Below are 12,486 nucleotides of genomic sequence, written 5' to 3' on the forward strand. Positions count from 1 at the left end.
GGAGAATTAAAGTGACAGGCGACCAGAAGCTCAGGATCACGCTTGCATACTGAACGGGGGTGTTTCGCAAAGCAGTCACCCAATTTGCGTTTGGTCTCCCCAATGTAGAGGAGACCACATCGTGAGCAGCGAATACAGTATACTAAGTTGAAAGAAGTACAAGTAAATCACTTTCATCTGGAAGGAGTGTTTGGGGCCCTGGACAGTAGGAAAGGAAGAGGTAAAAGGGCAAGTGTTGCATCTAATTGGTTCTCTACTTGTCTCTTCAAGACAACACAAAAGGAATTGCCATCTATTATCCATGTTAAATACATACCACCGAAACCAATGCTAACTTCTTTACCGTAATAAAATGAACAGTAAAGGCCTGTTCCTTTGACCCCATCTGAGCCAGATACTCACTACCTACCCCACCTCCTCCCTCTTGGTCCATTGGTTAGAGGCATTTCTATCCCTGAAATGTCGTCAACCCCTTGAAAAGTGCTTCCATCCTACCCTCTTAAAAATTGCACACTCGGCTCCTGTATTTTCTGTAACAATTGTGATTATCTTCAACTACTGCTCCTCTACAAGGTTTTTGAATTAATCACTGCCAACAAACTATATGCACCGATGTGCCTTTGGCCCCTATTTCATGAATCTCCCAGCCGTCCTCAGGCTAAATCCGGGAAGTGCGCAATCTTTCACTATTACCCTCCAAGCTAAGCTTATTACCCATCAAGTTTGTATTCTTCCAGCTACAGAATATTGCTTACAGCCCCAGTATTGTTGAAATGTTAATCTATGCTTTCACCAGCTCAAGAATTGACTTACATAGGAACAGTAGTCGGCCATTCAGCCTCTCGATTCTGTTCTTCCATTCAGTTAGATCCTGGCTGATCTGTATCTCAACTCCATTTACCTGCCTTTGCTCCTTGTCCCTCGACACCCTTACCTAAGAAAAATCCATTGATCTCAGTCTTGAAAATTTCAATTGACTCAACATCCGCTACCCTTTATGTGAAAAAGTGTTTCCTGATTTCACTCCTAAATGGGCTAGCTCTAATTTTAAGATTATGCCCTCTTGCTCTGGATTCCCCCAGCAGAGGAAATCGTTTCTCTTTTTCTACTCGAATCACTAAACACCTTGATTAGATCACCCCTCAATCTTCGGAATGCAAGGGATTACAAGCCAAGTTTATGTAATATGTCCTCATCATTTTACCTTTTAATCCCTGGTGAATTTGCACTGTACCCCTTCCAGAACGAATATATCCTTTTACAATACAATTGCTATATAAATGCAAGTTGTTGTTGGATAGTAGATAGCAATAATCCATACTTGCGTTGATGGGGGTCCTTGTGACCGTTTCACAACTCTGGATTCAAAATTTAGTGCTTAAATGGAATCTTCATACAAATTTTAAATTAGGAAAAACATTAAATACAATCCATTATACAAATTGGTACTTTCAACCATACATACATGTTTCCCCACGAAGACTTTTTTTCTGCATATTTATGTTCTGCATACCTTAATTTGCAAATGGTCTACATTTAAATTGTTTTATAGGAATATGCCACAATTTCATTCTGATTCGTCTCATTAGCATCAGATTTTGAAGACTTATGTGCATGATGCAATTTAATTCCAGAATAGTAGGTTACGTTCCTCTCCCTTTAAGAATTGGGTATCACTGGCCCTGTCACAAACATTCCAGATCCTCAAGTAAAATATACAGAGATCAAAGAAATCATTTCTAGATTAAATGCACTGAATTTAGACCAAGCACTAGGTCTAAGTGACACACATCTCAGTTTTGAAGGAAACAGTTGGTGGCTTGGCAAAGACCTTGATTGCAAACAAATGAAACTAAAGGTCAAAAGAATTACAACTTTCAAGTTGGGAAGACAATAACCACAGCCGGTAAATGCTACCTCTGTCATGGGAAAAGTGCTAGACAGTTATGAGAAACAACAGCATATCACATGCAAAAATTAATTGAAGGAGGAGTCAGCGTGGATTCGGAAAGGGAGATTAAAACTGATGAACCGATCATACATTTTGAGGTTAAAGGGGTAATTCTGCAATCTCTTGCTCTCTAGTAACTAGAACAACTAGGGATGTGCAATAAATGCAAGCCTTGCCAGCGATGTCCACACCCAGGAATCAAAAAGTAAAGATTATAATTGGTGAGTGAGTCACAGCATTCCATTTCAAAATGCATCGAAAACTCCTATTGATTTTGCCAGGAGAAAGGGGTCAACATTTACAATGTTAAAAGGCTCGTCAAGAGAATGTTTGTTGAAAAAAAAAATGCACTGGTACAGTATTGTGGCTTTGCAAATGAGCATGCAGTCCCATTTCAAAGCCCCTCACAAAACTTGCTCAGCAAGTTAACTTTTTCTTTAAAGGAAAATTAATAATCCTAGACTGAAATAAAAATATCAATGTTTCATACTCCACTGGTTCCCAGCTTCAGTTGTAAAATAAAAACAATCCATCAATAAATGCAGCCTCAAACTGACTGTGGATCTTGCCCAGAGGTGTTCCCCACTGTACCCTGCAGCATGCTTCAGTGCTATTCGGACATGGCCCACTACTGTCCCAGCACTAGGTGGTGCCATCACACCCTCTTTCCCACCCCTCACCCTGACACTATGCCAAATGCCATCCTCTCACCAGCGAGACCATTTTCCTAGCCCTGACAAGCGTATCATTTTTTTTTGACAGCACCCATCTGATGTTAAGAGGGGGAAGAGAGAGGGGAGCGAAAGAGGGGGGGGAAAGAGAGAAAAAGAAAAAAATCCTGTTAGAGGGAAAACAAATTCTGTTCTGTTGAACAACAACTTGCATTTGTCTAGTGCCTTTAACGTAGTTAAACATCCCAAGGCACTTGACAGGAGCGATTATCAAACAAAATTTGACACCAAACCACATAAGGAGATATTAGAACAGATGACCAAAAGGTTTTAAGGAACATCTTAACGGAGGAAAGGTATTGGGCTTTAGGGAGGGAATTCCAAAACTTAGGGCCGAGGCAGCTGAAGGCACAGCAACCAATGGTGGAGAGATTAAAATCAGGGATGTGCAAGAGGCCAGAATTGGAAGAGTGCAGATATTTCAGAGGGTGGTAGGACTGGAGGAGGTTACAGAAATAGGGAGGGGCGAGACCATCGAGGGATTTGAAAACAAGGATGAGAATTGTAAAATTGAGGTGCTGCCGGATGGGGAGCCCATGTAGATCAGTGAGAACAGGGGTGATGAGTACTTGATGAGAGTTAGGATCCAGGCAGATGAGCTCACGTTTATGGAGGGGGAAAGATGGGAGGCCGGCTGGCCAGGAGAACATTGCAATAGTTAAGTCCAGGGGTAACAAAGGCATCGATGAGAGTTTCAGCAACAGAAAAGGAAAAGATCCCTTAATGCTATTTGGGAGCTTGGCCCTCAATAACAGCCACTTGGTAAGCTTGGATCATGCAGAGATTCAGTGACAAACATGTGAACTACCACTAGAACATCAGCAAAGGGTACATCTTTGAGGCAAATATGAAAGGCCTCACCATCGCAAAAGCAAGTCACTGATTTACTCATTCCTTCATCTTATGGTACATTTTTCATGCAATGTCCCCACTTTCTGGCCTACAGAAGCTGACCCTAATCACTGGATCAGAACCCATAAGGAATCAACCCTGTAAAAAATGCATGGGAAATTAGTGTTTAAGAAATTATATAATACATAAACACAGTTTACTAATTGCTAAACGACACAGGGTAACTGAATGCCAAATGTGGTGATATTCCAATAAATATGTAGTTGAGCTACATTCACATGATCAAATGCAAGTGAATGCACTCTGCTTTTCACAATGACAAAGATTGTGGTTTTAATGACTTAAAAAGGAACATAACTTACACCAATTTGTCATAGCAAAGCAGACATTTACTGTTACAGTAAGAGTATTCACACAGAAGAACAGTACAAGAAGAAAAAAATCAAAAAGGTCAATTATTCACCCTGGAAGTTTAGAAATCCCTGGAATTCTAGGCAATCTATCTTGTAATTCGAACACCTGAATACAGCAAATACATAATATTTTCTTCAAAGACAATGAAAAAATAGGTCTCTGACACATAGTTGGTTCAATGATGGGCAGGGTGACCATCTTAAACCACCTTTTTGAAAAATGCTCAGATTTTTTTTATGGGTCTAAAACACAGAAGCTTTTAGAAGCTAAACAGCATAATGAGAACCCTTGCAGCTCCTGGTCGTCACGTACTGGCTCAATCGCTATGCATACCTCAATATATTTGGAGGAGGCAGCAAGGAGCACAATCCTGCTGGTTTATAACAGATTCCTTAATCTCTGAAAATCTGTCTGCTTCAGATCCAAAGAAGAATCAGAACCAGTTTTTCCAAAAAAATGTAAGATAGTCACCCTACCCACAATATTCAGATAATCTATCTAATGGACTGACTGTGAGTCAGAGACTAGACAGTGAGTGTCTTCAGGCTATCCAATCATTGGAGGTACAACTTAAAAAAAAGGAAATGACTGTAATGATGGGTATGTGTTACCTAGAAATTCCAGGGATTTCTAAACCTTTAAGATTAGAAAAAGTTGTAGAGACCCTTACCATGCTGTAGACTTCCTATGACAAACTGACATAAATTGTGTCCCTTTTTAATATTAGCAGTTTCAGCAACCATCAAAAGCAGAGTACATTCGCTTTGTATTTAATCATCTGAATGTGACTCAACCAGTTATACCCTGGCATCCTGCAAAACTTTAAGATACAACAACAGATTCTGTTACAAAGGCTTAGAGCTGCCATACTGTAACCCACAGTTTAGCAATCATATGGTAAATGTAGACAACATAGAATACCTGGTAGCATGCCACACATTTCTGGGCCACTACCACTAGAAGAATTACGTATCAAAAGCACAAAGAGACTATTTTGGAAACAACAGATGCAAAATATTATTGGTGAACTTGTTTTACTTTGATTTGTAGTACAATGCCTTAGTGTTCCTGTCAAATTTATCAGTTCAGCTGAATATGGGGTCAAAGTAAAGCGGCTAGGACTTGTTTTTGTAGTTTTATCCCATATGGACTGAGGCACTGGGAGGTTTCAAGGCACTTCCCTTTCAAGATCAGCCGTAATTATCTATTTTACTTCTGGTAGAATGCAAGGACAATAAAGTACAGTAAGGTTTCGGTGAATTAAAGCCAGGATTTGGCATGAGAAAATGCACCTGATGCCAGTGAAATAAGAGATAGTCCAAAGTTAAAGCCAGAGGTCCCGTAGTGGGATGAAGCATGACTTGTGGATAGGGTGGAGTCAGCATTGAACACCAACCAACTTATATCCAAGTTCTGAGACAGGTGAGGAGGGCAAGTGAGTCCAAAAGCTGTTTGAAGGACAGAGTAAATGGATGTGTGGATGTCTTGGCTGTGGTACCTGCAATGACTGAATAGCCTAATGACACACTCAGTCTCATCTTACGCATGAAGAATGATCAGTTAAGATCGGTATTGAGGGCACTCATCTAGGGCTGTACTGAACAAATATTCTACCAACATGTCATTCAACAAGCTTATAAAAAGTGTCTTTTGACCAAGAGTACCGGTATACTAGTACTGAAATTTGTATTAGAGACTGAACATTTCCAAATGCAGAAAGTAAGGACAGATAGACAATCAATTCTCTCACAAACTAGGGTTTATTCTTTCCAGACTGGAGGTATTACAAGATTGCAAAAGGTGAAATTGTTGTAGTTCTTAATGAAGACTGAAGCAAGAGTAAGAGAGAGTGGCTACAACTGTAGAAGTATATACGACATAAAATAGGAGGCATCATGAACACTGATGTATTGGGTAACAGCAGCAGCTTCCAAGAACCTCATCAAAATGACATTATAAAAACTTCAGCATTGTTACCAGCCCAGTGTGTCCCAGCTGTACATTGCTACAGAACAATCACAGTACATCCATGCCACCCGATTCAGTTGCTCGGACAAACTCTGCTCCAGGACTAGATCACATAACCTCGACCGACACTCAGGGCAGTAGCAGGAGGTGCCATCTCTGGATGTCTGCCTGTTTGTTTCAGTGGTTCAGGTAGACATTAAAGAGCGCATGGCACTGTTCAAGCAAGGGCTTTACCCAGTGTCCCGACCAACATTCCTTCCTTAACCAATTATCACCAAGAACAGATTAACTATCAATCATCTCTGGCTGTTTATGGGATCTAGCGGAGTGCAAATATTTATACATTACTGTACTTCTTAGTTAACTGAATGCAAGTAACAGATGTTTATGGAAGGCATGAGATACTATTACAAATGCAAATTGTCCCTGAATTCACTTTGAAAAATCATGACTAAACTTTATACCAGAGGAAAGTTCAGAGCCATTTTGGCAAAATTAAAAACTTTCATAACAGTTACAGAGCCTGATCAACAACTACTGAAATATTACATGCAAATATTTCAGTAGTTATTACTTAAACTATTCAACTAAAAGATAAGTGCGTGCAGTGGTTATGTTCCTGGACTAATAATCCAGAGAAGGCAAGTTCAAATCTCACCAGTGCAGTTTGAGAATTTGAATTCAATTTGAAAAATCTGGAAATAAAAAGCTGGTATCAGTAAAAGTGACCATGAAGCTCGAATTGTTGTAAACACTCAACTGGTTCACTAATGTCCTTTAGGGAAGGAAACCTACCGTCCAATGTTCCCTCTAAACTGTGCTCGTGTGCGGCCACGGAGTATTCTGCAAGGTCCCACGCAGGCCACTCACAAGCTTTAACATTGGAAATAGCGCGCATGTGCAGAAATTTAAAGGGACTGCGCACTGAAACAAACAGGCCGCACAGAACAAACCACAGCTTACAGGGAACATTGCTACCATCCCCAAAGCCTTGCCACCATCTACAAGACACAAGTAAGGAGTGTGATGGAATACTCTCCACTTGTTTGGATGAGTGCAGCTCCAACAACACTCAAGAAGCTCGACACCATCCAGGACAAAGCAGCCCGCTTGATTGGCACCCCATCCACCACCTTAAACATTCACGCCCTCCACCAGCAGCGTACCGTGGCTGCAGTGTGTACCATCTACAAGATGCACTGCAGCAACTCGCCAAGGTTTCTTTGGCAGCACCTCCCAAACCTGCGACCTCTTCCACCTAGAAGGACAAGGGCAGCAGGCGCATGGGAACAGCATCACCTCCAAGTTCCCCTCCAAGTCACACACCATCTTGACTTAGAAGTATATCGCCAATCCTTCATCATCGCTGGGTCAAAATCCTGGAACTGCCTACCTAACAGCACTGTGGGAGCACCTTCACCACTCGGACTGCAGCGGTTCAAGGCAGCGGCTCACCACCACCTTCGAGAGGGCAACTAGGGAATGGGCAATAAATGCTGGCCTTGCCAGCGACGCCTCGATCCCATAAGTGAATTTTTTTTTTTAAAGTCTGGTCTATATGTGACTCCAGCCCCACACTGTGGTTAACTCTTAACTCCTCTCTGAAGTGGCCTAGTAAGGCACTTAGTTGTATCAAACTGCTCAGCGATTCAAGAAAGTGGCCCACCACCACCTTCTCAAGGCAGCTACGGATGGGCAATAAATACTAGCCTTGCCAGCGATACCCACATCCCAAGAATGGATTAAAAAAATCCTAACCAAAATAATGATGATTCATTCACAAGAAAACCAAGGCAATTCAGCTACTGTTATCTTCAGTTGTTATAACCTACACTCTATGCCTGTAGGGATGTTTTCAGGTATCCTCCTGGGACCAGTGACTGCAGTGAAAATACCAAATAGTACCTTTAGTGGTCAACAAGATACTAAATCAGTGTCACATGTGCATAGAATAGTAGCCGATTACAATTCAGTTGTCAGTTCCAATGATTGCTGTTTTGAGGCAGATACAAATTGCTAATCATAACTGAAAAATAAATATTAGCCGCATCTATAACTATCAACGCAAGTCGTTTCTGATTTCAGTTAAGTTGTCAAGTCAAGGCACCAAGGTGCTGCAAGGTGCCTCTTTCGTGTAGGAAGGGGAAAAGATTAGTGGAAGAATCCTTCAGATCTAATCTTGTACAGCTTCGAGCAGTGAATTGACAAAAAAACATTAGCAAAGGCCTGGGAGTAAGTTTACTAACTGCCTGCACCGTAGGTGGGGAATGACAGAAAAACAAAGAAGAGACTTTATATAAATATATACGTGGAAGAATGATTTTTTTTAAATTGGACTACCATTTAATGAAAGTGATAGTGTGAGGGACAAGCTTCAAACTATATTTTTTATGGTAAAGAACGCAGCTTGCTGCCAGTTGTACACAAATTACTGTATAAAAAATTGGTCACTCTGCACGTTAGAAACTTACCTTGTTTTGCTCATATTTGTACTGTATTTTAAGGGTTTCCATGGCTCTGATCATGGACTGCATGGCAGTGAATATGTTCTGGTAGACTAACTTCGTAAAGCCCCGTTTGTCTTCATCCGAATATCCACTCCCATGTATGATCCGCATCTGTTTAATGAATGTGCTCTTGCCACTTTCTCCAGTGCCTAGAAAAGAACAATTGCACAAGGTCAGTACAAGTGGCTGAGAATTTGAGTATTTTATTACATTATCAATTTGCCATTACTTTATAAAAACAACACTATCAATAACTATTGGCATTGTGAATTACATTTATATGAATGAAGGCCCTTCCAACTCCTCAGATAATGAAGCAGTCCGTGCCAGCATGCAGCAAGGCTTGGGCTGATAAGTGGCAAGTAACTTTCGCGCCACCCAACTGCCAGGCAATGACCATCTTCAACAAGAGAAAGTCTAACCACATCCTCTTGACATTCAGTGGGATTACCACCATCAACGACCAGAAACTTAACTGGACCAGCCACATAAATACTGTGACCACAAGAGCAAGTCAGAGGCTGGGTATTCTGCATCGAGTGTCTCACCTCCTGACTCCCCAAAGCCTTTCCCCCATCTGGTGTGAGATGGAATACTCTCCACTTGCCTGGATGAGTGCAACTCCAACAACACTCAAGAAGCTCGACACCATCCAGGACAAAGCAGCCCACCTGATTGGCACCCATCCACCACCAGCACACCGTGTCTGCAGTGTGTACCATCTACAAGATGCACTGCAGCAGCTCGCCAAGGCTTCTTCGACAGCACCTCTCAAACCCCGTGATCTCTACCACCTAGAAGGACAAGGGTGCATGGAAACACCACAACCTCCAAGTTCCCCTTCAAGTCACACACCATCCTGACTTGGAAATATATCACTGTTCCTTCATCGCCGCTGGGTCAAAATCCTGGAACTCCCTACCTAACAGCACTGTGGGAGTACTTTCACCACACTGACAGCAGTGGTTCAAGGCGGCGGCTCACCACAACCTTCTCGAGGACAATAAATGCTGGCCTCGCCAGCGATGCCCACATCCCACGAACGAATAAAAAAACCATGAGTAATAAATTTCCATAACATGAGAAAATTACAGAAAATAATGGACTGAAATAAATGGGGGCTCCTTTTTTTTAACCTGTAGCATTAATGAAAATGTTTCAGAGGATGGAATAGACAAATTGAGAACACACAGAATAAGTTTAAGGAAAAAAATCTTCCTCATCCTGTGTCAGGAACTGGCGTCATCACTCAATTCCTTCTCATATAACTGCCTAGCCTCCTCCTCCTCGCCACACACAAGGTTGCTTTCATACAGGGTCATGACCGTCTTCAGATAACCCTTTCATGGTGAATTGTCCTATATATACACAGCACATTACAGACAACTAACAATAAATTCACATTTATCTAAAATCTTCAAATGAAGAACATTGAGGTTAGTTTTCTTTAAAACATTTAAATCAGTATGGTGTGTGCGCACACTCTAGGCTTCCAGATGTTCAAATACCATTGTTACTGAGGACATCTATACCTCATTTACACTTGTCATGGAATGGTTACAGCACGGAAGGCGGCCATTCGGCCCCATGCCAACTCTCAGCTAGTCCCCCGTAGACCTGCAAATTTTTCCCCTTCAGATACTTATTATAGTGTATGTACCCGTCTACCTTTAAGGGAACTATTGAATGTAACCGTTCACCTTTAAGAGAACTACTTTAGGTGTGGCACTATTTGTTTGGCTTCTGTATACTGTAATACCGATAGTGACCACACCAGTATATAAGTGTTGTGGCAGGATTGCTGGGGCAGATTCGCCCGGACCTTCGAATAGTAAAGACCTGTTTGTTTGTTACTTCTGAAGTCTGTGTATTTATTAACTGCACAACCCACAGGCTTTACAGTGGCGACGAGTCCGATCGTACCCTGCGGCAAGATTACCAAAAGCAACGAAGAGCGTCGAAGAGAGACAACCGCCCTCGTCGTGCTACCAAAAGAAAACACGAGGCTGCAACAACAGAAAGCAGGAAGACTAACAACAAAAGCTGTATCAGCAACAGGCACTGACTACCCTTCTGCCACGGTGCGGAGTGAGCCGACCAGCGAGAAACAAGGCGGCCGAAGAGACTGTGAGTAGGGGAAGGTGTAGAAGTATCCGGAGGATAAGGGCAGAGCACTCGACCTCGGTCGAGGGGGAGCTGTGCCGGCCAAAAGTCGGGTCCAACGGCGTCGGGTGACAGCCGGACCGCGATCGGCGGGAAAAATCCGGGCAGCGACCGCAGCCACGAAGCGCTGAGCCTGCGAGTAGGCGCGGGAAGAGAAACCCAGCCGCAGCCGGGGAGGGAAACACCGGTCTGCGAGAGGGCTGGGGAGGCGAACGGGAACCGTGCGGGTGAGAGCCGGGTGCGGAGAGACTGCGAGGAGCCAGTCCAGCGGCTGAGCTGTTCTCCACCAACGGGGTACCCAGGGCCGGTAACACCGAACGTGCGGGTGAGAGAGCGACAGAGCCGGGTACGGAGAGAGAGACTGCGCGAGAGCCAGTCCAGCGGCTGAACTGTCCTCCGTTAACGGGGTGTACCCAGCGCCGGTAGAACCGTGCGGGCGGGAGGAAAAGACATAGCCGAGTAAGGGGAGCTGTGCGGTAGCCAGCCAGCGGCTGAACCTGTCCGCTGTGGGGGAAGCGCACCCCTTCCACCGGGAAGAAACGCGGGAAGCCGCCATTAGGCGGAGAAGACGCCAGAAGCGGGAAACCGCCATTGAAGTGGGCGGGGCGAGAAAGGAAGAGCGGGAAACCGCCAATTTCGCGGGAAAACCGCCATCTTGATTGACATACCGCCATTGAAGTGGGCGGGGAGAGAAGGAAAGAGCGGGAAACCGCCGATTTCGCGTGCAAACCACCATCTTAGAAATAAACAAATAAATAAGAATACTTAAAGAAATACTGGTGCTGCTCCCAAGGGAAGAAAGATGCCTAAGCGAGGGAATATTAATGATTTTAATTCTGAGATAGAAGACTGGGCCACGTACGTGGAACGCATCGAGATCTATTGTGAAGCCAACAAAATAGAGGAAGACGACAAGGCGATAACATTGTTAAACTCGATGGGCGCAAAGACATACGGGCTCTTGAAGGATTTACTAGCACCAGCTAAACCGGCGGATCAGTCTTTCGAAGAGATTGTGGTTGTTCTGAAGGACCACTTGAACCCCACACCGTTGATGTTGGCTGAACGATTCAAATTCTATGCAAGAACGCAACGGAAAGACGAAAACAACGCAGAATACTTGGTCGAACTGTGTAGGCTAGCGAAATACTGCCAGTTCGGAGGGAATCTGACAGAGGCACTGCGAGACAAGTTCGTAGGCGGATTGTCCAAGGAAGGGACGCAAAAGCGCCTACAAGAAGAGAACGACCTTACACTTGACAGGGCTGTCCTTATAGCCGCATCACACGAAGCCGCAGCGAAAGGAACGGCGGAAATGCAACTAAAGGCGGCGGCGCTCGGGGTGGACCAAATTACCTCGAGTACAACAAAATGCTATCGTTGTGGGAAGACAACACACGACCAGAATCAATGCTGGTTTAAGAACCAAGAATGTAGGAAATGTGGCAAACTGGGTGACATCGCTAAGGTATGCCGGTCAGGGAAGAAGACCAACAACCAAAGGAAGCCATCACAAGAAAAGTACAACAAGGTATACAAGGGGGCTGAGAAGAGTTCAGACGAACAGAATCCAGACTCAGATCCAAACGGCCAGGAGCTGAGTAGTCTGAGTATCCACCATGTGAGTAAGGAAGCTGACCTACAAACTATCTGGGTCATGCTAAAAATAGCTGGAGTCCAAGTGAAAATGGAGCTGGACACTGGATCAGCTGTATCAGTCATAAATCGAGGGGATTACCACCGGCTATTCTCACACATACCCTTAAGAGATACCAAGTTCGTATTGCAGACATACACGGGGCATAAAGTATACCCCATGGGAAAAATAAGAGTCAAGGTGAGAGATAGGGGTAAAGAACACCCAAGAATGAACTTGTATGTACTACATGAGGGAGGACCA

The 12,486-nt window shown here is 43.6% G+C and overlaps 1 protein-coding gene across 1 annotated transcript in view; it reads right to left on the reverse strand.

The window, feature by feature from the left end:
- Positions 1 to 12,486, reverse strand: part of LOC147108090 (guanine nucleotide-binding protein G(q) subunit alpha) — a 124,079-nt gene that overhangs the window by 40,566 nt on the left and 71,027 nt on the right. The window contains exon 2 of the mRNA XM_086004556.1: positions 8,388 to 8,572. Coding sequence (XP_085860682.1) covers positions 8,388 to 8,572 — 185 coding nt within the window. The remainder of the gene's footprint in view (positions 1 to 8,387; positions 8,573 to 12,486) is intronic.

This window comes from Somniosus microcephalus, chromosome 13, assembly GCF_052327205.1.
Source record: "Somniosus microcephalus isolate GS21.2 chromosome 13, FLI_Smic_1.0, whole genome shotgun sequence".
In the NCBI taxonomy this organism is placed as follows: domain Eukaryota; kingdom Metazoa; phylum Chordata; class Chondrichthyes; order Squaliformes; family Somniosidae; genus Somniosus; species Somniosus microcephalus.